We start from the raw sequence: 24,056 nt of genomic DNA, 5'->3' as shown, positions 1-24,056 counted from the left end.
TATATCCAATCATCTCTTGGCTCTAAACAAAAAGCAAAGAAATAAGGACTCTACTGAAATGAGATTACATCTAACATGATCAAACATCCTCTCTCAATTTTCTTTAAATTATCTCTAACCTAGATGCTAATCAAGATGCTCTCACCCTCCATCTCACTCTTGCCAATATGCTTCCATCAGAGGAAAAAAACTTACAAGTGAAGTGCCTAAAGGTGCTACCTTCAAAGGACTGGAAGAAGGCAAAAAAGCAAGAACAAGTGATTTCTTTTGCCCAAGGTCACCAAATGAGGCATTAAATTGAAAATGCTGTCCTAATAAAGCAACTACCATCCAAATCCCAAAGGAGTGTGTACCTGAGGAACCCTTCAAATTATATTCTTGCAAAGGCTTAAGAATATGGAACATCATTCTTTAAATGTTATGGCCACTATATTTAGACAATTATTTCATAGGTTTGTCATCCTTAGGAATGATCATCAGGAGAGCTCAAACAAAAAAAGTAAAACAATGAATTAACGGGAAAGTATTTCCCATCAACATACCAGCTAGGCCTTAAGAGAGCATCTCTTTTGCCAAAGTAACAATAAAAGGAAGAGAATAGACATAACGACTACCATTTTATAAAAATGCACACTTCTTGAGTTCTTGGTTTTTCTCTAACATATATTCTGCTTCTTTTGCCTGCAGATAAGCAACTCTGTTTTTAAAAACTGATGCTTAATAGTAATGGTAAGAACTCTATCTACCTGAAATTGGAAAAACTTCACTTATTCATTTATTGAGTTTCTATCTCAAATTGGATTTCAAATATTTCAAATATATAAAAATGCTAACCATTCTACAAAAACAAATGAATAAAATGCTGATAAAATGACCTCTCTACTAAACCAAATATTAAAATACCATTTTTTTTTTAAAAAGGAAATTTTTCAGAGAAGAAACATACACTAAAAGGCCACCAAATTATCATATACAAATCTGATCTATAATGTATGGCAAAAAATTATTATGGTCCACAACTAAGATTTGATACTTTGTGATCTGATACATACCAGATCTGGCAACTGTCACAAGAACATTACAAAGTTTCCTTAAATCGGTGTTTTTACACAGCCTATAAAATCTGTGCCAGTAATTCAAAAGCTCACTTTGTAGGAATAAAGGTGATTAACTCATGTATGTCTTTTACTGTTGCTGATCACAGTATTCATAATAAACCCTGTTCACTGTTCATTAACCTTCTATTCAGGATTACTCAGAGTTAGCTCCAATTCATTTGTGTTACTACCCAGAATACTTAAAGCAAATCTAAGTAAAACTGTGATAAATTTGGACACTCTATTTTTAAAAAGTACCTTCATTACAAAGATTAAGAAATGACAGCACTTTAAAATAGCCTCCCCTTGTAATTTAGAATCAGGAGAAAGTTGTCCCAAATGCTTTAAGTAAACTATAGAGCAGACTGTAACTCTTGCTAATGTGCTAATTACAATAAACAATTACCCATCATAGTTTTAACAGTAATATCAATTTCTGCAAATCACGGAAGTCAAAGATAATGCATAAAGTACATTCTCTTAAATCAAAAGTTTTAATGAGAAATTAGATAAGTAACTAAGATAAAAGTATATTTCTAACCTGCCAGATTTCCCTTATCTATATGATGTCTAAGCACTCGTTAATGGTTTTACACTGTCTGGAAGGCACAGACATTTCATAAAACTCTGCAACTATAAATTCAAAGTGTATTGTGATACCTAAAGATGTTTCCATTTTATAAATTAACTGAAATGGTATTAAAGTTATTAATAAAAACACCATCAACCATGTTTCCACGTGTCTTTTCTAATTGAGATGTGTGAAATATCAAAACTAGAAAACCATATTGCCATTGAGAAGAGTAATAAAGCTGAGTTTTAAAGTCTTTCCTTTTTTTGGAGTTTAAGAGTTGAGATAATCATTATGTTAAACCTAAAATTTCAGCTAAAGCATTAATCTTAGCTATAATAAAAATGCTATGAATAGACATTTATGAACAGATACTGAAAACGTGGGGAATAATAAACAAAGCAGAATTCATGGTTACCATATTTACACATACTCTTTGTTGTGTTTCAGTGCCACATGATCTGATTCAAAGTAATAAACATCAGGATCATCATCTTCTTCTTCTGCATTGTGCGGATTGGCACTCTCTTTGGCAGATGGCAAATGTCCAATATTAAGTCTTGCCTCTGAGGGTGGCTTACTTAGTCCTTCACTCCCATAATTTTCGGAGTCACAAAATATTCCTCTTTCATTCTGAGTAATTTCATCAGGATTTGTGGGAGATTCACTTATGTTATCACTAACAGTTGCGTTTGTTTCATTGGGACTAAGATTATTCTCCTCAAATTGTCCATTTTCTCTGCAAGGAGAACTGTTTTTAGTGGGACTACCTCTGGTAGGGGCCGCCCTTCGTGGTGAAGTTCTCAGAGTATATCGATGTTCTTGAGGTTCTGATAAAGACATCATTTGAGCTGAAACACAGTCTAGAACAGAAGATGATTCTGGTTCTCCAGAGACTGGCATATTCTCAAGACTTGTGTCCAGGGCGTTACTGGTGTTTTCATTACACTGCTCTTTTGAGGCACTGCTATCTCCCACCACATCTACTTCCTCCTCAGAATCCCTTAAGGATGACTGAATTTCAGAAAAGGGGCCTGTAGCTGGCTCAGTAGTCAGCTGATTAACATGTTCCACAGGCAGGCAGGCAGTTACTATTTTGTGGTCCTCCAACTTGACCTGCACTTCTGAATTTGTGCAAGGCACGTTATGGTCTATATAACTGTCCTCCTTCCTACTATCAAGGAACATTGAAGTGTGGGTATCCGAATCCCCATTTTCAGCTACTGACTTTTCCTGCAACACATATGAACCAGTGCTATTTTGTTTAGTGTTCCCATCAGGCTGACAGTCATCACAGTTTATAACAGCTGAATCACTGTCATCAACACCATTGACAGCCAAATAGCCTGTGATTTCTTCAACTACTGCAGAATTAAGTGGCCCTTCCTCACTGACATTCACCTTTTTAATTTCCCTTTTCTCACAATCATCCAGTATAAGACATCGACAAGCTCGTTTAGTCCCTTGAAAATCTGCATCATTGTCCACTACTGTATTCCTCTGTTCTACTGACTCCTTGTCTGATTTTATAGGTGAATCTTCTTCTGAACTGTTTGGTGCTTCAGATCTAAGACAACGCTTAATTCTTTTTAAAACTGGTGAAACGGGTTCTGTTTGCCTTCTCTCACAATTTTCTACAGCCTGCCTTTCTACGTTATCTTTTTCTGAAGAAGAAAGTCCTCTTTTCCTAGGGCTTACCCATGATTCTCGAGTACTTTGCTGTTTTAAATCAGTAGTTCTTCCATTATTATTTCCTTTCTGAATCTGCACAGGCTCTGGTCTCTTCTTTGGTGATCTTGATCGTACTTGAGAATGAGAAGAGATTTCTTCAGGGTGAGCAATGCTACGATTCCTTAAAGTTCTACCACAAAAAGATTCATCCAAGCCGTTTAACCCCACTGTTGATCTTGTAACACGAGTAGATCGGGAAGCAGCCATACTATGGCAAGTCCCTACAATACGGTCATCATGATCCACTCATTGGGAAACCTTCAAAAATGTAAACAAAATAATGAGAAAAAGGTAATAGTTAATATACCTAAAACAAAAGCATAAAGCTATTAACTTTTAAATCCAAGTATAGCCAATATTAATAAATAACATGATATAATTTCTTTTATAAATATTTCTAAAAATGATATTAATAATAGCTAACAATTATATGACACTTAATATGTTCCAGGAACTGTTCTATATGCTTTACATACATTAACTCACTTAAGTCTCACAACAATTAAGAAAACTGCTATTACCATCCTTACTTTACAAATGAGGAGGGTCAAGTATCTGTATCTTTTAAGTAATCTGTCCAAAGCCACACACTTAAGTGGCAGGGCAGGGCTCTACAGACCATGCCCTTAACCTGCCTCAGACACACAGGCACAAAGGTCCCAGAAAAGACTTCCCTGAAAGACAGGATTTCATCTTGGTTATTAAAAGAATACCCTTGAATTTTTAGCAGTTATCACAAAAACTATCCCAATCATTTCTTATGTTTTCTCAAAATATTCCTGGGAGGTAAAGTGGTAGGCTCTGCTTTTCTTAATTCGCTCTTACTAAAATGAGTTTTTGGCCAAATCCTTTGGTATCAAACTATGTGACATCCAAACAATTTCAGCTGCAGTAGAATTTTTGTCATCAAGCAGATGAATAGATATCACAACCCTAGCTTGCAAGTGTTAAAGCAAAACAAAGCAAACCCAAATCATCCTAGTCTCTAGAAGTACAAGAAATATAGCCAACTGAAAGGAAGTATCCTGAAGAGGATGGAAGAAAAAGGAAAAGAAGCCCCCAAAGTAAATAGGACATCTAAGAAATCAGGACTATATGTATAACCCCATCCTCTCCTTTGAACCCCTGTATATATGTATATGCCACAATTTTAACACATGTTGGGAGATGAACTAGTTTTCTCGTGTGGATGTTTGGTGTTTCTAAGATAGAAATGCAAGGGAAATTGAAAAATGCCCCGACTGGTCGATCCATCTGTACAAACTCTGAGTGGTTATTATTTTCCAAAGGTTCTCCCATAAAGCAAAATAAAGGCGCTATTAACATTTCCAGTACCCATTCTTCTCTTCCTCTTCTGTTTAGCTTCACAAGACAATTTGTCACTTCACTACTTAACTTCCAAATGGGGTCCAGGATAGAGAAAGAGGCTAACAATGGCTGTTGGTAGTTTCATACTAGGTAGTTTCATAGTACCCCCCCACCTCCCTCTACCATGCTTCCCATAGTCTCCTTCTCATATAAACCCTCCAAATGCCATTCTACCCCTCCCCTGCAAACCAAATATAATCTCTCCTTTGCCTCAACTAGATGTGTCTAACAATAGAAAGGTTATGAAGAACTACAGAAGCCATAGCAACACACTGCCACACATAAAGAAAAGAAAAGGGAATTGTCTTCTTCTTTCTGCCTGCTGACAAATGAATTTAAGCTTCCTAAAATATACGTACATTGATTTAGTCTTGTTTCAGAGTAAGGCATATCTTTCAATTTTAATTAACAATGTTTGAAAATCTTACAAGACTCACAAACTATCCCTGGGATTAGAGTATGATAATCTGTCCTAGAGAATTCCATAGCCATCTCATGAACAAGTACAGGATACCAATCAGAGGTATGAAATACATTTCATATAGTAAACTTTTACTACTTTGGGATCATTGGAGGCATATGACTTGTAATTCTCTTTTGCTTAAATCTTGTCATGAAGATTGCAGCCCATTTTAAATCACAGGTAATAAATACTGAAGGTCCCATAAATACCCACTTTTAATTACAAAAACTTTAAGCTAAATTTCAAATGCTATTTTTAAAAAGCACAAGCTAAAAATTACTAAAATCAGTTTATTTGTTTCAGATACCCAAATCTGTAACTCTCAAATTTGAAGATTACCGATTTTTAAATATTAATTACCTATGTAAATAGACAAAAGAAACATAATTTTTAAGCTTTCCTTACAAAATCTAATGCAAACAGTTCATGCTAATTTAATTATATTCATGATTTATTATTCAAAACTGATTATGTTTATAATTTATGATTCAAAAATAATACTGGCAATAGTAATATTTTATAAGCACAAAAAAATAATCTCTCTACTTTTTAAAAAAGACTTTATTTATTTGACAGACAGATCACAGGTAGGCAAACAGGCAGGCAGAGAGAGAGGAAGGGAAGCAGACTCCCCTGCTGAGCAGAGAGCCCGATGCGGGGCTCAATCCCAGGACCCTGGAATCATGACCTGAGCCGAAGGCAGAGGCTTTAACCCACTGAGCCACCCAGGCGTCCCTTAATCTTTACTTTTTAAAATGTGGTGCCAATTAAGGGTATTTAAACCTCAAAGGATTTCAGTAACAGGCACCCCCAGCCCTTCTTTCCTTTCCTACCAATCTAAATAAAAGCAAAATTTCTGCCTTGTCATTATTAATAAAATAAACTTGTTATTATTAGTTACTTGTAAAGAATACATACATACATGTAATACTATTACATAGTATTATACACGTATACATAATATATGTAATTATAAAACACTACCTACAATGAGGGCCTATTTCTTCACTATTCCAGTGATCAAAACACTAATATGAAAGACGAAACCTCTTTTTGTTTCTTCTGATCCCTAAAAAGCATTTTTATTCTATTCATCAACCATAGTAAAGTCCATTTTAGTTAAAGTTCTCAAATCCTGTGCTACTGAGCCATATTTAAAGCAAACCTGTTTTATACAAGGACCGGCCCTTTTGGTACCTCAAACTCTCACAAGTCAAAGTGTGGCCTGAAAAACCAGCATCATGGCATCCCTTGGAAGCTTGTTGGAGATGCAGAATATCAGGCCCTGCCCCAGACCTACAAATTAATCAGATTCCCAGGTGATTTATTTGCCTATCAGGATTTGAGAAGCACTGACTCAGACAGAATTCTTTAAAAATAATATAGTCATCAGGTTCAAACTAAATTAGACCTATTTATAATATATCCTTTAATTCATTATTTGATTCTAGTAATAAAAATGTATAAATAAAACCATAATTGCTCTGGCTTAAGTAGTACCAAAGAGAGGACTCAATCTCTTGCCTGACAATAACACTGCATGTGCTTAAGGCAATAAATTGATAAAAAATTCTGAAAATTAAATGAAATTTAAACACTCTTCCCTCTGAGGTTGTTTTCTTCTGTTCTAACCTTTTTCTTCATCTTTTCTACTTTGAATAGGCATATATAAAGGCACACATTTTCTGCAGTTATCTAATAAATCGAGTGCAAATTTCAGTTACCAAAAAGGGACTAAAACTGTCTTGATTATCACAACCAAGTCTCAATGTTGTTTTGCCATGCTTAGCTAAGTATTATAGACTAAAGTAGTTGTTCTCCTCGTTTTAGCTGCATAATACAGTTACTGAAGAAATTCAGTGAAGAGGTTTGGAGCACAAAATTATATTCCTACTAAAAATTAAATTACTAAGGGAACAAAAGGGAACTTATTTACAAACTAAGTATCTCAGAAAATACCCTTTTTAGTTAACTAAATAGGAGACACGTGGTGAAAAGCTTAGCCAGAACCCACTCTAAATCGGAATTAAGGGAATAATCACTCTAATTTCGGAATTAAGGGAAACTGTTAGTTAACATATTCATATGGCAAAATGCAATCTAGCAACTAGAATGAAGTTTTTCCTACATGTTATATACATCAATTAATGAATATGGCACTTCCTAAAACAGAAGAGAATATGACCAACCAATCACAAAAATTAAATAGAGTCCCTTCCTTTCTTCTCCACCCTCGTAAGTTTTCCTCCTACTGGAGTGCACATCAAGGACAGTCAACCAAATTTCAACCTGTCTATTCATATTAAGCTCCAAATCTTACCTATAATTCTAATATCTCACCCATGCTGTCAAACTATCCTCCCCCAAATCTGACTCTACCTTTACCTCAAATCTAACTGCAGGATTCTAAAACAGTATCAGCTGTATTTCAGACCATAAATGTCCAGCCCCTGGGACTCCATCTGCAGAACTGCATCAATATGAACTAACAGGAAGAAAACTAAAATGGCCCACCTAATAAAACACTACTCCAGCTATCGCCTTTACCTATGAGAAAGAAATCTCAAAAAGATTTTTCAAAAATAATGCCTATAACCTTTTGCTCCATTATAATTACCAAAGTAGTATAATTTATTTTGGGGACTGAGAGACTGGCAATCATCCATTAACATCAACCTTTTGGCGATATTTATTATCACAATATTTAGTTTTATTAATTGAACAATTTTTTGGAAACTGGTCATGATACCATATCAAACCAAAGCGAAAGGCAAAAAGAGCAAGAGCGACTGGAAAAGTGTTACCAATATGATTCTTCTACCTAGAACATAAACATGAGTTGCTTAGTAACAGTTCAGACTATTCTTGTCATACAGTTCTTTTAAGTCAAATTTCTTTAGCTGAGCAATTACCACTATCAGGTTAAAAGTAGGAGGGTGAAACGTAGGGACCCACCAATGCAATTCAAGTTAAAAGTTCTTAATATTTGTGTTTTGAAGCTGTGAATTCTACTATGTACTGCCTTATATAAAGGGATCTCTGCTTTCTTCCCCATTAAGAGAGACAGATACATGATAGATAAATGACACAGACTGATACACAGAATGCTGAATGAATGCATACTTTGAAAGAAAATTGGGGAGAAGCAGAAAGTCAAGGAATTTCATAATGCCCCTTCAATCAAAAATACCTACAGTGTCAAGGAGACTGTAGAGATTCTAGAGATTCCAACATACTTAGTCACTTCATTTATATCCCTATTGGGAAGAGTGGGAAAATATTTCATCCCTAACCCATTCCCTACAGCTCCACACTCCTAAGAACTGCCAGACAGACTGCATAATATGCATGCAGAAGAAAGTATAGAAATATAACAAGTTAACCCTCCCACAAAAAATATCAAACTACAGTTGTCTTCACTACTGCAAAACTAAATAACTTACCTGTACAACCAAAGATCTATCATTGTGGAAATATTATCTCTTTTCCTTATATCCTGAAGGAGTTGGAGCTACGATCTAGAATAGAGCTTAAGCATCAGGGTTTCAGACTCTCAGCTTCAGCCATGGAGAATACTAGAACCTCCTAAATTCCTTTCTTTAAAATAAAATAATAAAAAAAAATTAAAGAAACAAATTAACTTATGCTAACAAATTTACCTCTTCTATAAGAGGAAACAGCAGAAAACAGAATATCTATTTATAGTAACATCTCTGATACTTCTTAAGAACTCTGTAGCCTCAGAGATACCAAGAAACTAGAAAATGATGTTTAAAAACCAACAAAAACAAACCAAAAAGACCTTGAAATATATTGAATCCTCCCAACAACTCATTATTAGTTTGCATCAAAATGTGGCTCCATTCTTCTCTGGAGTCTACGAGCGTTATCTTTTTCAAGTGACCCCAAGACTGCCTTTGATAAAAATTTCTCATACAGAATTTATAATCTCTTACAGTTTTCTAGAGGCCTTCCCAAACCTTGGCCCTTAAGTATTCAAAACTGGGGACTGAACAACAAAAATAAATTATGCACACCAAAGAATCAACTAAGTCTTCAAATATCTATATGATAACCCTGATGATTACTAAAGTGCCTTAAGACTCTATAATGAAGAAAATGTTCTATTATTTTTGTATATGGATTTTTAACTAGGATAAAAACAATACGGATTTTGTTGGCCAGATATTTTAATTAATCTAAGTGTACTCCATTTCTTGGACAGTCTTGTTAACTAAGAGTTTTACTTTATGATAATGTATATATGATATCCTTTTCAGAGTATCTGGCTAAATGGTTAAGTGCCCATTTGGAAACAAGAAGGAATACCAGGAAAAAGACTAGCAATGTTTATGATGCAGACAATCACTTTATTATATTCTAAAAGATTTTCACAGTGAAGGATTAAAATTTTAAAACTGATGCAGTTAACAAACATTGTGAACTAGAGTTACTGCCTAGTAAAAATAAACAATTTTAGTCAGCTAGATCAGTAATAATATCTAGTATCAAGAGATGCAATCTCTCACAAATATGGCCTATAAATTCTTGAAAAACACAAGGTAGGAAAATTGTCTAAATAAAATAATACTACATTAAGAAATATTCTAAACTAATATAAGGAGGGTGCACAGTGAAAACATGATCCTACAAAAAGTACCCTTGACTTGAAAATTCACTCATCTTACAACAAAGATTCCAACTGCCAACTCCTTAATACCCAACCTCAAAAGCCTTTCACAAACAGGGCAAAATATTACCTTCTATAGTGTGTGGTGGGGGTGGCAAACATCAGGGGCAGAGGATCCAAAATTTAAGATGTGTCTCTGAGTACACATGGACATGCCCTTTTTAGCACTTTATTCCATTTCCAGTTGGCCACCTCCTACCCATTGTGGATTGGGTTTACTAAAGGAACCTCACTCATTATGATATTTACCAAGCAAGAGTATCTGCAACTGTCATTTTCACAGAACTGATACTTACAGCTGAGTTCTACCAGTATTAAGATAGACAGGATCACCCAGATGTTTTTCTTAAAAGCCTGATACACTGAAAAAGAAACTTTAGTCAATTACTTCTACTAACTAAAGCCCACTTGGCCTTAATTAAGATTACATTTTTTTCTTACCTTTTTAAAAGTGTTTCTCGCCTAGTATTTGATCCCCAAGCGTCTGTATTTATCTGTCATCACTGTTACTGTCCATGTTACATTGAGACTTCAGGTATTAATTATTTATATGGTTGTACTAGCACAACTTGATATCTGTGAAGGGAAACCACAATATAGTCACTATGGATGTGTTACTCTTTACAGATATGTGGACAAAAGTGGTATTTCTAAATACTTAGATAACACCCTGCATTCTCTACTAAGCCGCACAAATAATTCCTTATATTAGGCTACAAAATCTGTGCTATCTTCAACAGACTAAGATGATTTGTTAATACTCTTACAAATGCTTCTCAGAGTACCCACATAAAATGTTTCAAGATTTAATTCTAAATTAAAATTCTTAGAAATTTGAGAGCTCCATAGATTCCTTCTCTGACTCCCAATGTAGACAGAGCTCATTTTCCAGATGGCTGTAACTGCTCAGGCATTAACAGAAAAGTATTTTGTGTGTGTGTGTGTTTTACAATATTAGGGAATAAATATATAATGGTTAAAAATGCAGTAAAAAAGATCATGATTTTTCTTAAATGTGACTTTAAAACATTCCATGCTTTTAAAGTAATGATTTTGTCTTATTTAGATTATCCCTCTATGAATCATTTGTGAACATTATTTTGGCAGTAAAAAGAAGATAAATATGATGAAATAAATCAAGATGAAGCTATCCAAATGTTCCCTAAAAGTAAGCTTCTTAAAAACATAACATGGCTATAGATTACAACTCTGAGAAACACAACAATGTGCCCATAATCATGACCGAAAGCATTATATAAAACTTTAAGTCATTTCAACCAATTTATTAGTAGAAAAGTGAGCTACTAAAAAAACTCATTCATATGTATCACAGAAACATAAGAATGGCATTCTAAAAATGATTTACCATTGTGTGCCATTCTAAATTCCTATATAATAAAAAGAAAATGCATAGAAATGCAGATAGCTGGAGTGCCCTTGGGTGGCTCATTTGGTCAGATGTCCAACTCTTGATTTTGGTTCATATCATGATCTCAGGGTCTTGAGATCAAGTCCCAAGTTGGGCTTCATGCTGGGCATGACACCTGTTTGAGATTCTCTTTCTCCCTCTTCCTCTGCCCCTCCCATACTTGTGTGGGCATGTGAGCACATTCTCTGTCTCTCAAAAATGGAAGGAAGGAAGGAAAGAGATAGATAGCCTTACACCTGTTTGTGAATAAAATCTGATACTGGAGTTGTCAACCTGCCAGATCTTACCCGCAAAAAGTTTCATTATACCAGAGTAGAAACTAATATAATGTTTTATCAATTATGTTTCAATTAAAGAAAAAAAAACACAAGAGAACAAGACAATAGTGTTTAAGAAATACTGATATCTATCACCAAGTACTTAAAACAAGTCTATTCATTTGTTTACAAATGTTAAACAATGCCATAAAAAATTAACACTATTAATGCAAACACTAAAATCTTAAGTATTCCTAAGCTTAAAAGTTGCTATAAATTCTTTTGTAACAAGCAAATTAAACTAGCCCAAATTCTTATATTCCTTACGCTGCATTCTTTGTTTCCTTCACTATACATTTCAAATGGGGCCGATAAACTAGTTCAATTTGTGACAACTACAGTAATTTCCTTTTTCAATTATTTAACTATAGTAACTTTCAGAAATTTAAAAAACTTAGCTATTTTGTCTTTTAAAAGCATACAAAATAGAAAACAAACCATTTAAATCCTATTTCTAAGGCCTTCGTATTTATTCCTTGCTACAGAACTTCGCTTGTTTTCACATACTAATAAAATCAACAGACTATTCAAGAATTCCAAAGGCAAATCCAAAACCAATCTTGACTGAAAAGAATTACTTTTCCTACTATCTGCAGTCTAACACTGATGCTACTGTGCTAAACAGATTACGAGATCTAAGATTCATGGCACATATGAAATCACTTCAAAAGACTAGAGAAAATCCCACTAGAAAATATTACCAGTTCTACTGATAAAACAAAGTTATAAGCTACACAGCAAAATAAAATCTGTGACATCTAAGCTAAATGCAACCTAAATTATAAGACACCGAAATTTTTTTTTAGTTTTATAGAACCTTGGAAAACATTGAAAACAAAAGTTATATATAGACTCATATTAGTACCCAATTCTTCATTGTTAAAATGAAGATACTGAATTGTGCACTATACCCTGTCTTCAAATAATTTTAAAAGAAACAGACAAGGACAGAGGCGTCTGGGTGGCTCAGTGGGTCATGATCTCAGGGTCCTGGGATCGAGCCCTGCATCAGGCTCTCTGCTCAGCAGGGAGCCTGCTTCTTCCCTCTCTCCCTGCCTGCCTCTCTGCCTACTTGTGATTTCTCTCTATCAAATAAATAAATAAAATATTTTTTAAAAATTTTTTAAAAATTAAAAAAAAAAACAGACAAGGACATTCAAAGGCGAGTGTAGAAAGCATTAAGATAACGATGGTCAGGGGCAGAAACACCTTTGCTAGATAATTAAACTTATCATTTGCTACAGAGAACTAAACTGAATATTTGGTGCAAAGTATAATCAAAAAAGAGCACACTTTCCTGGCTCCCTAAGTTGTTTGGAACCATGGTTTCAGTGTGTCTTGGACGCCTTCAAAAGACTTTAGAGATGAGCCTATATCTCACGGTCAACACAAAGGTAGCAGAAGCATCAGGTTTGATAGAAGGAGAAAGAAACATGATTCCCTATCATCAAAATTAATTAACAACAATCTGACCATGAATAAGCCACTTGGCTCTTCTGTGCTTCATTTCCTCATCTATAAAACAGGAGTACTTCTCAGGGTTACTCTGAAGTTCAGAAGAGACTATGTCTGTGAAGTACTTTAGCTTAGTGGTTTTCAAACACTACTTACTGTGCCTAAGGAATTCCTGCACCCTACCACCCCAGAAATTCACATTCAGTCGAGTTCTGGATATGCATGCATAAATCTGTATCTTTAGTTAAGTACTTCAGGTCATTGCAAAGTAGGGGTTGTAGGGGCTCCCCAAGGATATGGATCATACTTTGAAAGAAGTTATTTCAGTTTCTTCTGAAGCATTAGTGTTCATAAGCATTACCTAGGTACCTATTTAAAATGCAAATTTCCAGGGCACCTGGGTGGCTCAGTGGGTTAAGCCGCTGCCTTCGGCTCAGGTCATGATCTCAGGGTCCTGGGATCGAGTCCCGCATCGGGCTCTCTGCTCTGCAGGGAGCCTGCTTCCTTCTCTCTCTCTCTCTGCCTGCCTCTCAGTGTACTTGTAATTTCTGTCAAATAAATAAATAAAATCTTTAAAAATAAATAAATAAATAAGTAAATAAATAAATAAATAGAATGCAAATTTCCAGGGGTGCCTGGCTAGTTCAGTCAATGGAGCAAGTGACTCAATCTCAGAGTTGTGGGTTCAAGCCCCACGTTAGTGGTAGAGACTACTTAAAAATAAAACTTTTAGGGACACTTGGGTGACTCAGTTAACAGTCAGACTCTTGATTTTCAGCCCAGGTTAGATCTCAGAGTTGTGGGGTTGAGCCCTATGCCAAGTTCTGCACTCAGCAGGGAGTCTGCTTGAGATTCTTTCTCCCTCTCCTCTGCCCCTTTGCACCATGCTTGAGTGTGTTCTAAAACAAACAAATAAATCTTTTTTAAAAAATAAATAAATAAATAAAATCTTTAAATAAAATAAACTGGAAATTTCTAAGCCTCATCCTTAGAAATTCAGATTCAATAAACTTGGGGTAGGGCACAGAATCTTCATTTTATCAAATACCACAGGTGACTCAGATGCAAACAGTTCATATCCATCCTTTTAGAAACCCTATGCTAGATACTTCCCTACATATTTCCCATATTGTCCCCCACCTCTGTAGTTATCAACATCCAAGACCAACCTTAGGCTTTCATCATTCACTTTAACTAACTTACCTGACATGTAACTGGTCCTTCTACTTTAAGTCTCATCCCTTACAAATGCATGTTCTACAGAGTGATCTAAAATGCACACCTATGTCTCTCTCCTAACTAAAATGCTTCCAACAGACTTCCACTTCTGGCCAAGACAAAGTAACAGGAATGAGATTTATGTTGCCACCCAAAACAATGAAAAACAACTAAAATTCGGGACAATAGACACTGGAAACCAGACAATGTAACCCAGGATAATGGTCAATGAAAGAGGAGAAACAAATGAAGCAAAGTTGATAATTGCTCGAGCTTACTGATGCGAGAGTTTCCAGACTACGGAGTGTGGAGGGTAATCAAATCTCCCTGAGTTAAAAAGATGAACTGAGTAGTTTGGGGAGGCCAAAGTAACTACGGTTTCCAGAACATCAGAAGATCTGCAGAAACTCCCCTCAAGTCTAACCCAAGTACTGATCAGTGTGCATGTCCAAGGCCTGCAAAAGGCCTGGAAAAACATCCATAAGGAATACAGAGAATGATATCCACAGCCAGGGGTATGCTGGAAAATTTTTAACAACCAGGAGCAGTTAGTTGTTTGTAGTTATTGGTTTACAGGATTACCAATGTCCGTGGTATGAATATTCCCACCTGCAGCAATTTCAAGCTATTAACTATCACTTAGGGCTAAGTTAGAAAAACATGCATGGTAGCACATCAAACATTATCTAGTATTTGTACCACAGAGCTATAACAGATGTAAATTATCACCTGTGCATAAAAACCGTCACATGTAATAATAGAATACTGAGGTAATGAGCTTTGAGGTATCATCCTTTGTTCTCAATATAACTGATTAAATTATAAGCACATATAATTTAATTCTATTAAGAATTAAACCAGCTCAGGGGCTCCTGGCTGATTTAGTCAGTGCAACAGGCAACTCTTGATTTCAGGGTTCTGGGTTCAAGCTCCAAGATGGGTGTAGAGTTTACTTAAAAATAAAATCTCAAAAAAAAAAAAAGAAGAAGAAGAAGAATTTAACAACCCCAGAAACTTCCTAACATTTTAACAAACAGCCCTCACAAGCTCCAGCATACCACTGACCATGACTCACACTGCCCACAGCAATGGTCTGTATACCTTCTGGCTAGAGCAGAAAACCTTCCAATTCACAGAATATCAAATACAGTGCTCAGAGGGGCAATGCCTTAGTAGTGGGGTAAAATGAGTTCTAAAGACCACTCTGGTCCCACCTAACAGAATTTTTTAAAAGCCTAAAAATAATAATAATAAAGCCATTTCCAAGGAACTTAACTGTGTCTCAAAACAAACCTCAAGAATATTCATAGTAATATAAAAATTTCAGCAGCAAACAAGGTAAAATTGACAATGCCTGGCATCCAATAAAAACTCAGCAGACAGGGGCGCCTGGGTGGCTCAGTGGGTTGAGCCTCTGCCTTTGGCTCAGGTCATGATCTCACCGTCCTGGGATCAAGCCCGCATCAGTCCCTCTGCTCAGCAGGGAGACTGCTTCCCCCCGCCCCCCCGGCTGCCTCCCTGTCTACTTGTGAGCTATCTCTCTCTCTAATAAATAAATAAAATCTTTTCAAAAAAAAATCAGCAGAGAGTATCTTTAGATAGCCCTGTCCTGGTGGTATTTTCAATAGCCACTTAACCTTGCCTAGTACAGTATGGGGGTTGTAAACTAGCATGGAACCTTAAAGCAGGTTCTTGTTGGTGCACAGCACAAATTAGTTATATATTGGGATGGTAACGTTTCATCTTCAGTTGTCTCTGATGTAGCTCTACGAAATAGTTGTTGCTCTGTTAACGGAATACCACTCTGTAATTGCAAAGAAAAAAAAACGTTGCAGCTGTTCCATTGACATTCTGGGTGCTTCTAAGTAAATACCTTTTTTTAATTAGTATTATTGTCCTTTTCATAGGTCTAAAATTTTTCTTTTTTTTTTTTTTTAAGATTTTATTTATTTATTTGACAGACAGAGATCACAAGTAGGCAGAGAGGCAGGCAGAGAGAGAGGAGGAAGCAGACTCCCTGCTGAGCAGAGAGCCCGATGTGGGGCTCGATCCCGGGACCCTGGGATCATGACCTGAGCCGAAGGCAGAGGCTTTAACCCACTGAGCCACCCAGGCGCCCCTAAAATTTTTCTTCTTAAAGGGAAGGTAGTCTTTTGCTTTTGCCCATTTTGGATCACACGGATTATTACAGTGTTTATCTTTTCAGATAGTTAGCTGATAAAAAGCTTTTGTTTGCACCCTGCATACTCATGATGAGGTAATAAAAGTTGAAATGAGACAGTTTTCATCCATAACTGAAACTCAAATCTTGATCGACTGATACCAGATCTCACATAGCCCAGTCACATTTATAAAGTGAAAAGCAATAAGTCTAATCACAGCATAGGATCAGTAGAATCAAACATTTTGAAAAGTCTGTCTTGAAGGACTAAGAGAAAAGTATGTTCTAATCCTTACATGAGGACTCTACATTCCTTAACTCCCATTACCATGTAATGGCAGTTATATTTGCAGTTCCCACATTAAAGAAGACATGAGAATGTATCCCAAAAGCGTGAGCTTAAAATACACTGCCGTATTAAATTTTTTGTTGACATTAGTCCCAGCAAAGGGTCTGGAAAAAAAGGGGGGGGGTGGGAGCTGGCTGTAAATAAATGTCTTCTCCTATTTATCTGAATACGGATTTCTTAGGAAACCTGACTTTCATTAAAGGTATTTTTAATTAATTGGGCCAACTTATAAAATGTATGCCACATTTAAAATCAGGTGTATTTTCTTATATTATAGTTTGCTCATTTATGTAAGTCAAATAGACCTAAAGGAAGAAGACACATAAAACTTGGTATTTCAGTATGAGTTACCTGACTTGAATTTGATTTTTCTTTACAAAACCGTAACTCAATCATCAGACTCATGCTTATCTACTTAGCAGTTTAGGGAACAATTTGGCAATTTTGTAGTTTTGTGAGATTATCGTTATCTTAAAGTGCCAGTGTTTCAAAATAGCGTTCTTGTAATTTTACATGCTTTTGTGATGGAGTGCTGTTTTGTTATATAATTTTGACTTGGATTCTTTCCATCTGCATTTGTTTATGTAATTTCAGGAGGAGTACTGAACATCTGAGTCCTGGATGATACTAATAAACTAGTAATTGCAGAGGTTTAAAAAACAAAATTAACAGACATGAAAAAGAGGAAAATATCAGTCATACTGAGAAAAATAAACAGAAATTGATCCATACATGATAGATCTACTAAACAAGAACATTAAATGATTTATTTAAATGTAGTTCCTATGTTCAAAAAAGTAATGGAGGGGCCCCTGGTGGCTCAGTGGGTTAAGGCCTCTATCTTCAGCGAGGGTCATGATTCCAGGGTCGTGGGATCAAGCTCCGCGTAGGGCTCTCTGCTCAGCAGGGAGCCTGCTTCCTCCCCTCTCTCTGTCTGCCTCTCCACCTACCTGTGATCTATGTCTGTGAAATAAATTTTTAAAATCTTAAAAAAAAAAAAAAGTATATGGAGAGAGATTAAGCATGTTAGGTAGAAATATAAAAGACTTTTTAGGGGCACCTGGCTGGCTCAGTGAGTTAAGCTGCTGCCTCTGGCTCGGGTCATGATCTCAGGGTCCTGGGATTGAGTCCCACATTGGGCTCTCTGCTCGGCAGGGGGCCTGCTTCCCTTCCTCTCTCTCTGCCTGCCTCTCGGCCTACTTGTAATCTCTCTCTGTCAAATAAATAAATAAAATCTTTAAAAAAAAAAAAAAGACTTTTTAGAAATTTGATTGGTTTTGGTATTATAAAAATTATTTTAGTATTTTAAAAAACTGGCTGGGATTAGGTCAATGAAAATGAGGACAAAGCAAAAGACACTATACAAAAGAGAAGAAAACAAGACTGAAGGAAAAAAAGCATAAACAAACTGTGGAACACCATCAAGCATCCCAGTACACGAGTATCCAATTAGTCAGAGTACCCAAAAGAAGCAGGAAAGGGGCACGTGACTGGTTCAGTCAGTTAAAGGATCTGATTCTTGGTTTTGGCTCAGCTCATGATCTTAGGGTCCTGGAATTGAGCCCCATATGGGGCTCAGTATCTAGCAGGGAGTCTGCTTGAGGATTCTCTCTCATTCGTCCTCTGCCCCTCCCCATGCTCTCCTGTGTATACCCATGCATGCTCTCTCTCTCTCTCAAAACTCAATAAATCCAAAAATAATAAAAATAAGGTGCCTCGTTAGCACAGTAGGTAGTACGTTAGTCTCATAAAAATAACAAAAACAAAAAATACATAAGTAGGGAAAATAATGACCCAAAACTTTTCAAATTTCAAGGAAATTATAAATCCAAAGATCAAAGAAGCTAAAGAGAATGAAATTTAGGGAGACAAGATGGCGGGGAACTAGGAGGAGGCACCGTTTCAACCTGTACCCTAAAGTGAGTTGATTACCTACCAAAGAACTCTGATCACCCATGAAATCAGTCTGAGATTAGAATTATACACGTCTGGAGAATGAAATCTATCTTTAAGGTATTGAAAAATGCTATTAAGAACTCAGTTGCCAGAGCAAATATCTTTCAAAAACTAACATGAAATAAAGATATTTTAAATTATAAATGTTGAAAGATACCATCACCAACAGACATGCACCATAAGAAATATTAAAGGAAGTTTTTCAGACATAGGATATTAGATGACCGTCTGGGTCTACCCAAAGGAATGAAAAGCACAGGAAAGAGTAAATGAGAATAAATTAAAAAATTTTCCCCCTTAGTTTTTAAATGTCCTTACAAGAGAATTGATTATTTCAACCAAAAAAAGATACCAATATATTGTGAAATTTACAACATAGATGGAAGTAAACTGTATAAGCAAAACAGCAGAGATAATATTACACGTGAAGTGGTATAGTATCATATATGTGATAAATTAAAGATGCATATTATGAAACCTAAAATAACCATTTTAAAAAAACCACATGTGATAGTTAATAAGCCAACAAAGGAAATAAAATAAAGATATTTTTAAAACACCCAAATAGGGGCGCCTGGGTGGCTCAGTGGGTTAAGCAGCTGCCTTCGGCTCAGGTCATGATCTCAGGGTCCTGGGATCGAGTCCCGCATCGGGCTCTCTGCTCAGCAGGGAGCCTGCTTCCTCCTCTCTCTCTCTCTCTCTCTGCCTGCCTCTCTGCCTACTTGTGATCTCTCTCTCTGTCAAATAAATAAATAAAATCTTAAAAAAATAAATAAAAAAATAAAACACCCAAATAAGGCAGAATAAAAAGGAAATGGGAATAAAGAACATATAGGATAAAGTTTTAAAAATTGGAAGGTAGGAGATTTAAATTTACCTATTATCAAAAATCACTTTAGGGGCGCCTGGGTCGATCAGTGGGTTAAGGCCTCTGTCTTGGGCTCAGGTCATGATCCCAGCGTCCTGGAATCAGCCCCGCAGCCGCTGCCGAGCAGACTCTCTCAGAAAGTCTGCTCGGCAGGGAGTCTGCTTCCTCCACTCCCTCTGCCTGCCTTTCTCTGCCTACCTGTGATCTCCGGCTGTCAAATAAATAAATAAAATCTTTTTCAAAAAATCACTTTAGGGCGCCTGGGTGGCTCAGTGGGTTAAGCTGCTGCCTTCGGCTCAGGTCATGATCTCGGGGTCCTGGGATAGAGTCCCACATCGGGCTCTCTGCTCTGCAGGGAGCCTGCTTCCTCCTCTCTCTCTCTCTCTGTCTGCCTCTCTGCCTACTTGTGATCTCTCTCTGTCAAATAAATAAAATCTTTAAAAAAAAAAATCACTTTAAATGTAAATGGTCTAAAAACAGTTTAAAAGTAGTTTAAATTATTTGAAAAAAGCTATAGCTTTTAGTAAGAATTCAAATCACATAATTTGACTACAATGGAATTAAATTAGAAATCAGTAATATATCTCAAAAATCCCCAAATACTCAAAATAAGTAACAACCCATAAGTCAAAGAGAAAATCAAAAGCGAAATGAGAAAATTGTAGGACTACATGAAAAAACCCTACATTTTAAAATCTGTGACATACAACAAAAGCAGTATTACAAGGAAATTTACAGCAATAAACATACATTAGTAAAGACACAAGGTCTCAACTCAATGACATTTAGAAGAGTATAATATAATCATAAAAAGAAGAAATTAACAAAAAAGGATAGGCAATAAGAAATGAATAAATAAATAAGAACCAATACAAAAGAAAACAGAAATTTAAAAAAAAAAAAGAAAGCTTGCCCTCTGGACCCAAGAGAAGGAGTTGGTTTGTTTTGTTTTTTTGAACTAGGCTCTATACCCAATATGGAGCTTGAACTCACAACCCTGGTATAAGAGATCAAGAATCACATGCTCTACCAACTGAGCCAGCCAGGAACGCCCCCCCCCAACCCCGCCAAAAGACGGTTAAGAAAAATCAACAAAACTGATAAATCTCTAGCCAGACTGACTAGGAAAAAAATATAAATTACCAACTATTAGAAATAAATTATATTAATATAACTACAGATTCTCTATTTTAAAAATAATTATTTTAGGGGCACCTGGGTGGCTCAGTGGGTTAAGCCTCTGCCTTCGGCTTAAGTCATGATCTCAGGGTCCTGGGATTGAGCCCTGCATCGGGCTCTCTGCTCAGCAGGGACCCTCCTGCTTCCCCCCGCCACCACCTGCCTCTCTGCCTACTTGTGATCTGTCAAATAAATAAAATCTTGAAAAAAAATATTATTTTAACAAGGGAGGCAAGACAAACCAATGGGAAAAGAATAATCTTTTCAACAAATGGTGCTGAAATAATTGGATATCCACAGGCTTAACAGATACAGAGTTACATAAACAAAAAAAGTCCTGGAGATGTACAGTGGTACTGGGCTGCCCACAATGTGATGTACTTAATGCCACTAAAGTGTACACTTAAAAATGGTTAGGGGTGGCACCTGGGTGGCTCAGTTGGTTAAGCGACTGCCTTCAGCTCTGGTCATGATCCTGGAATCCCAGGATCAGGTCCCGCATCAGGCTCCCTGCTCAGCAGGGAGTCTGCTTCTCCCAATGACCTCTCTCTCTCAAATAAATTAATTTTTAAAAAAATGGTTACGGTTGCCAGGGTAGTAGCTCAGCTGGTTAAGCGTCCAACTCTCGGTTTTGGCTCAGGCCCTACCTCAGGATCTTTAGACTAAGTGCTGCACGCAGGGGGCTGCTCGCTGAGTGTGGAGCCTCCTTAAGATTCTCTCTCCTCAGACGGGATTCCAAGATGGCAGAGGAGGAAGAGACCTAAATTTCTTCTGGTCCCAGGAATTCAGCTAGATATTATTAAATAATTCTGAACACCGAAGAACTCAAAAGAAGGTTGACAAAAAGAATAGCAGCAACTCTATGAACAGAAAAACGACCACTTTCTAGAAGGTAGGACATGCAGAGAAGTGAATCCAAGGTGATATACAGGAAGATAGACCGTGGAGGGGAGGGAGCCTCCATCAGCCGACTCCCAACAGGTGATACAGCAGCAGAGCACAAAAAAAGGAAAAAAGGAGAGATTATGATCAGGCAGGTGAATAGAACAAAACCATATACTAGATCTGGGGTATATTTTGGTCTGTTAGAAGAATCTGCACCCCAAAATTTTAAGGAAAGAAAAGCTTACGTGTGTGTGTGTGTGTGTGTGTGTGTGTGTATGGTTAAATACAATGAAGGGATAGAATAAGATTGTAATAATGGATATTTAAAAAATTTTTAAAATGAATTGATAAATTGGCTGAAAAAGAAGGAAAAATTTTAAAAAATAGAAAGAAAAAAATAAAAATTTTAAAAATTAATTTTGAAAGACTAAGGAATCATATGGAAAAAGCCATGGATTCTGTGTGTTGTATTCCCCTAGCACTGGACCTTTGTAGTTCTCAATGATTAGTAGATTTGGTCTTGGCTGGATGTTCTTGCTGATCTTCTTGGGGAGGGACCGACTGCATTGATTTTCAAATGTCTTTGCCACAGGAGGATTTGCATCGCCCTTGCGGTGGACTTAGCCCAGGGGCTGGGCTAAGTAAGTAGTCTGCTCACGTTTGCACTTGGTAGCTTTTGGTAGTCTTGGTAGTCTTTCCGTACAGCTTTGGAGGGTGAGAATTAAAATGGCAGCCTCCCAATCTCTGGCCGTGGAGGAGCCAAGAGCTCAGGGCCACACTCCTCAGTGAGCCCTCGGAGAAAAGCAGTCAATCACTCCTGTCTCCTGATATCTGGCAGAACTCCGTGCTCTTCCAGCCTGTGACCAAGTGTTTCTGTCTCCAGCATTTGTAGTCTCCAAACCCACAGATTCCTGTGGCGGACTCCTATGTCAGGGTCCCATGCCACTCCTCTTAGGGGAGGAAGGGGATCTCCCCAGATCTGCCACACGTTGGGCCCCTGTTTGAAGGAGTAGTGGCTCAACTATGCCACAGATTTTATTCACCAGTGAGACCATAGTCTTCTTTTTTTATTCCTCTCCCCTCCCCTGCCCCATAAAGCAAAACAATATTAAAATAATTGGAATCCCAGAAGAAGAAAGAGAGGGGCAGAAGGCATAATGGAGCAAAATACAGCAGGGAACTTCCCTAACTTGGTGAAGGAAACAGACATCAAAATCCAGGAGGCAGAGAGAATCTCCCTCAAAATCAATAAAAACAGATCAACACCCTGACATCTAGTAGTAAAACTTACAAATCTAAGAGACAAAGAAAAAATAGTGAAAGCAGCCGGGGACAAGAGGTCTGTGACCTACAATGGTAGAAACATTAGACTGGCAGCAGACCTATCCACAGACACCTGGCAGGCCAGAAAAGGACCGGCATGATATAGTCAGGGTACTAAATGAGGAAAAATATGCAGCCAAGAATACTATATCCAGCTATGAAGTCACTGAAAGTAGGAGATAAAAACCTTCCAGGACAAAGAGAAACTAAAAGAATTTTTGTTTTAGCCAGGCCTACAAGAAATATTAAAAGGGGTCCTCTAAGCAAAGGAACAGCCTAAAAGTAACATAGACAAGAAAGGAACAGAGACGATATATGGTAACTGTCACCTTACAGGAAATATAATGGCACTAAATTCATATCCTTCAATAGTTACCCTGAATGTAAATGGGCTAAATACCCCAATCAAAAGACACAGGGTGTTAGACTGGATAAAAAAACAAGACCCATCGATATGCTGTCTGCAAGAGACTCATTTTACACCCTAAGACATCTCTTGATTAAGAGTGAGGGGGTGGAAAACCAGTAGCAATCCTTGTTATCAGACAAATCAGATTTTAAACCAAAGTCTATAAATAAGAGATGAGGAGGAACACTGTGTCATACTTAAAGGGTCTATCCAACAAGATCTAACAACTGTAAATACTGATGCCCCTAACATGTGAGCAGCCAATTAGATAAGCCAATTAATAACAAAATCAAAGAAACACATCAACAATAATTTTAACACCCACATTAATGAAATGGACAGATCATCTAAGCAAAAGATCAACAAGGAAATAAGGGCTTTAAAGGACATACTGGACCAGAATGACTTCACAGATATATTCAGAACATTCCATCCCAAAGCAACAGAATACACGTTCTTCTCTAGTGCACATGGAATATTCTCCAGAATAACAGGGTCACAAATCAGGTCTCAACTGGTCCCAAACGAGTGGGATCATTCCCCACCTGTTTTCAGATGACAATGCTTTGAAATTAGAACTCAACCAC

At 36.8% G+C, this 24,056-nt stretch overlaps 1 protein-coding gene across 11 annotated transcripts in view; it reads right to left on the bottom strand.

The window, feature by feature from the left end:
• ZZZ3 (zinc finger ZZ-type containing 3) overlaps positions 1–24,056 on the bottom strand; it is a 119,157-nt gene that overhangs the window by 54,020 nt on the left and 41,081 nt on the right. For 4 of the 11 annotated variants that reach the window (XM_032360765.1, XM_032360770.1, XM_032360771.1 and 1 more), the window contains exons 2-4: positions 10,362–10,496; positions 8,674–8,827; positions 2,102–3,657 (exon numbers count right to left, since the gene is read on the bottom strand). The exons of 2 other annotated variants lie outside the window; for them this stretch is intronic. In XM_032360765.1, the coding sequence (XP_032216656.1) occupies positions 2,102–3,606 (1,505 nt within the window). In that variant the 5' untranslated portion in view covers positions 3,607–3,657; positions 8,674–8,827; positions 10,362–10,496. Of the gene's footprint in view, positions 1–2,101; positions 3,658–8,673; positions 8,828–10,216; positions 10,283–10,361; positions 10,497–24,056 lie in introns of all 11 variants that reach the window. 5 more of the 11 variants (XM_032360769.1, XM_032360768.1, XM_032360766.1 and 2 more) reach the window with 4 other exon arrangements.

Source organism: Mustela erminea, chromosome 10 (assembly GCF_009829155.1).
Source record: "Mustela erminea isolate mMusErm1 chromosome 10, mMusErm1.Pri, whole genome shotgun sequence".
Classification (NCBI taxonomy): Eukaryota; Metazoa; Chordata; class Mammalia; order Carnivora; family Mustelidae; genus Mustela; species Mustela erminea.
Note: the sequence above shows the minus strand (reverse complement) of the source record. Positions and strands in the feature narration are given on the sequence as shown.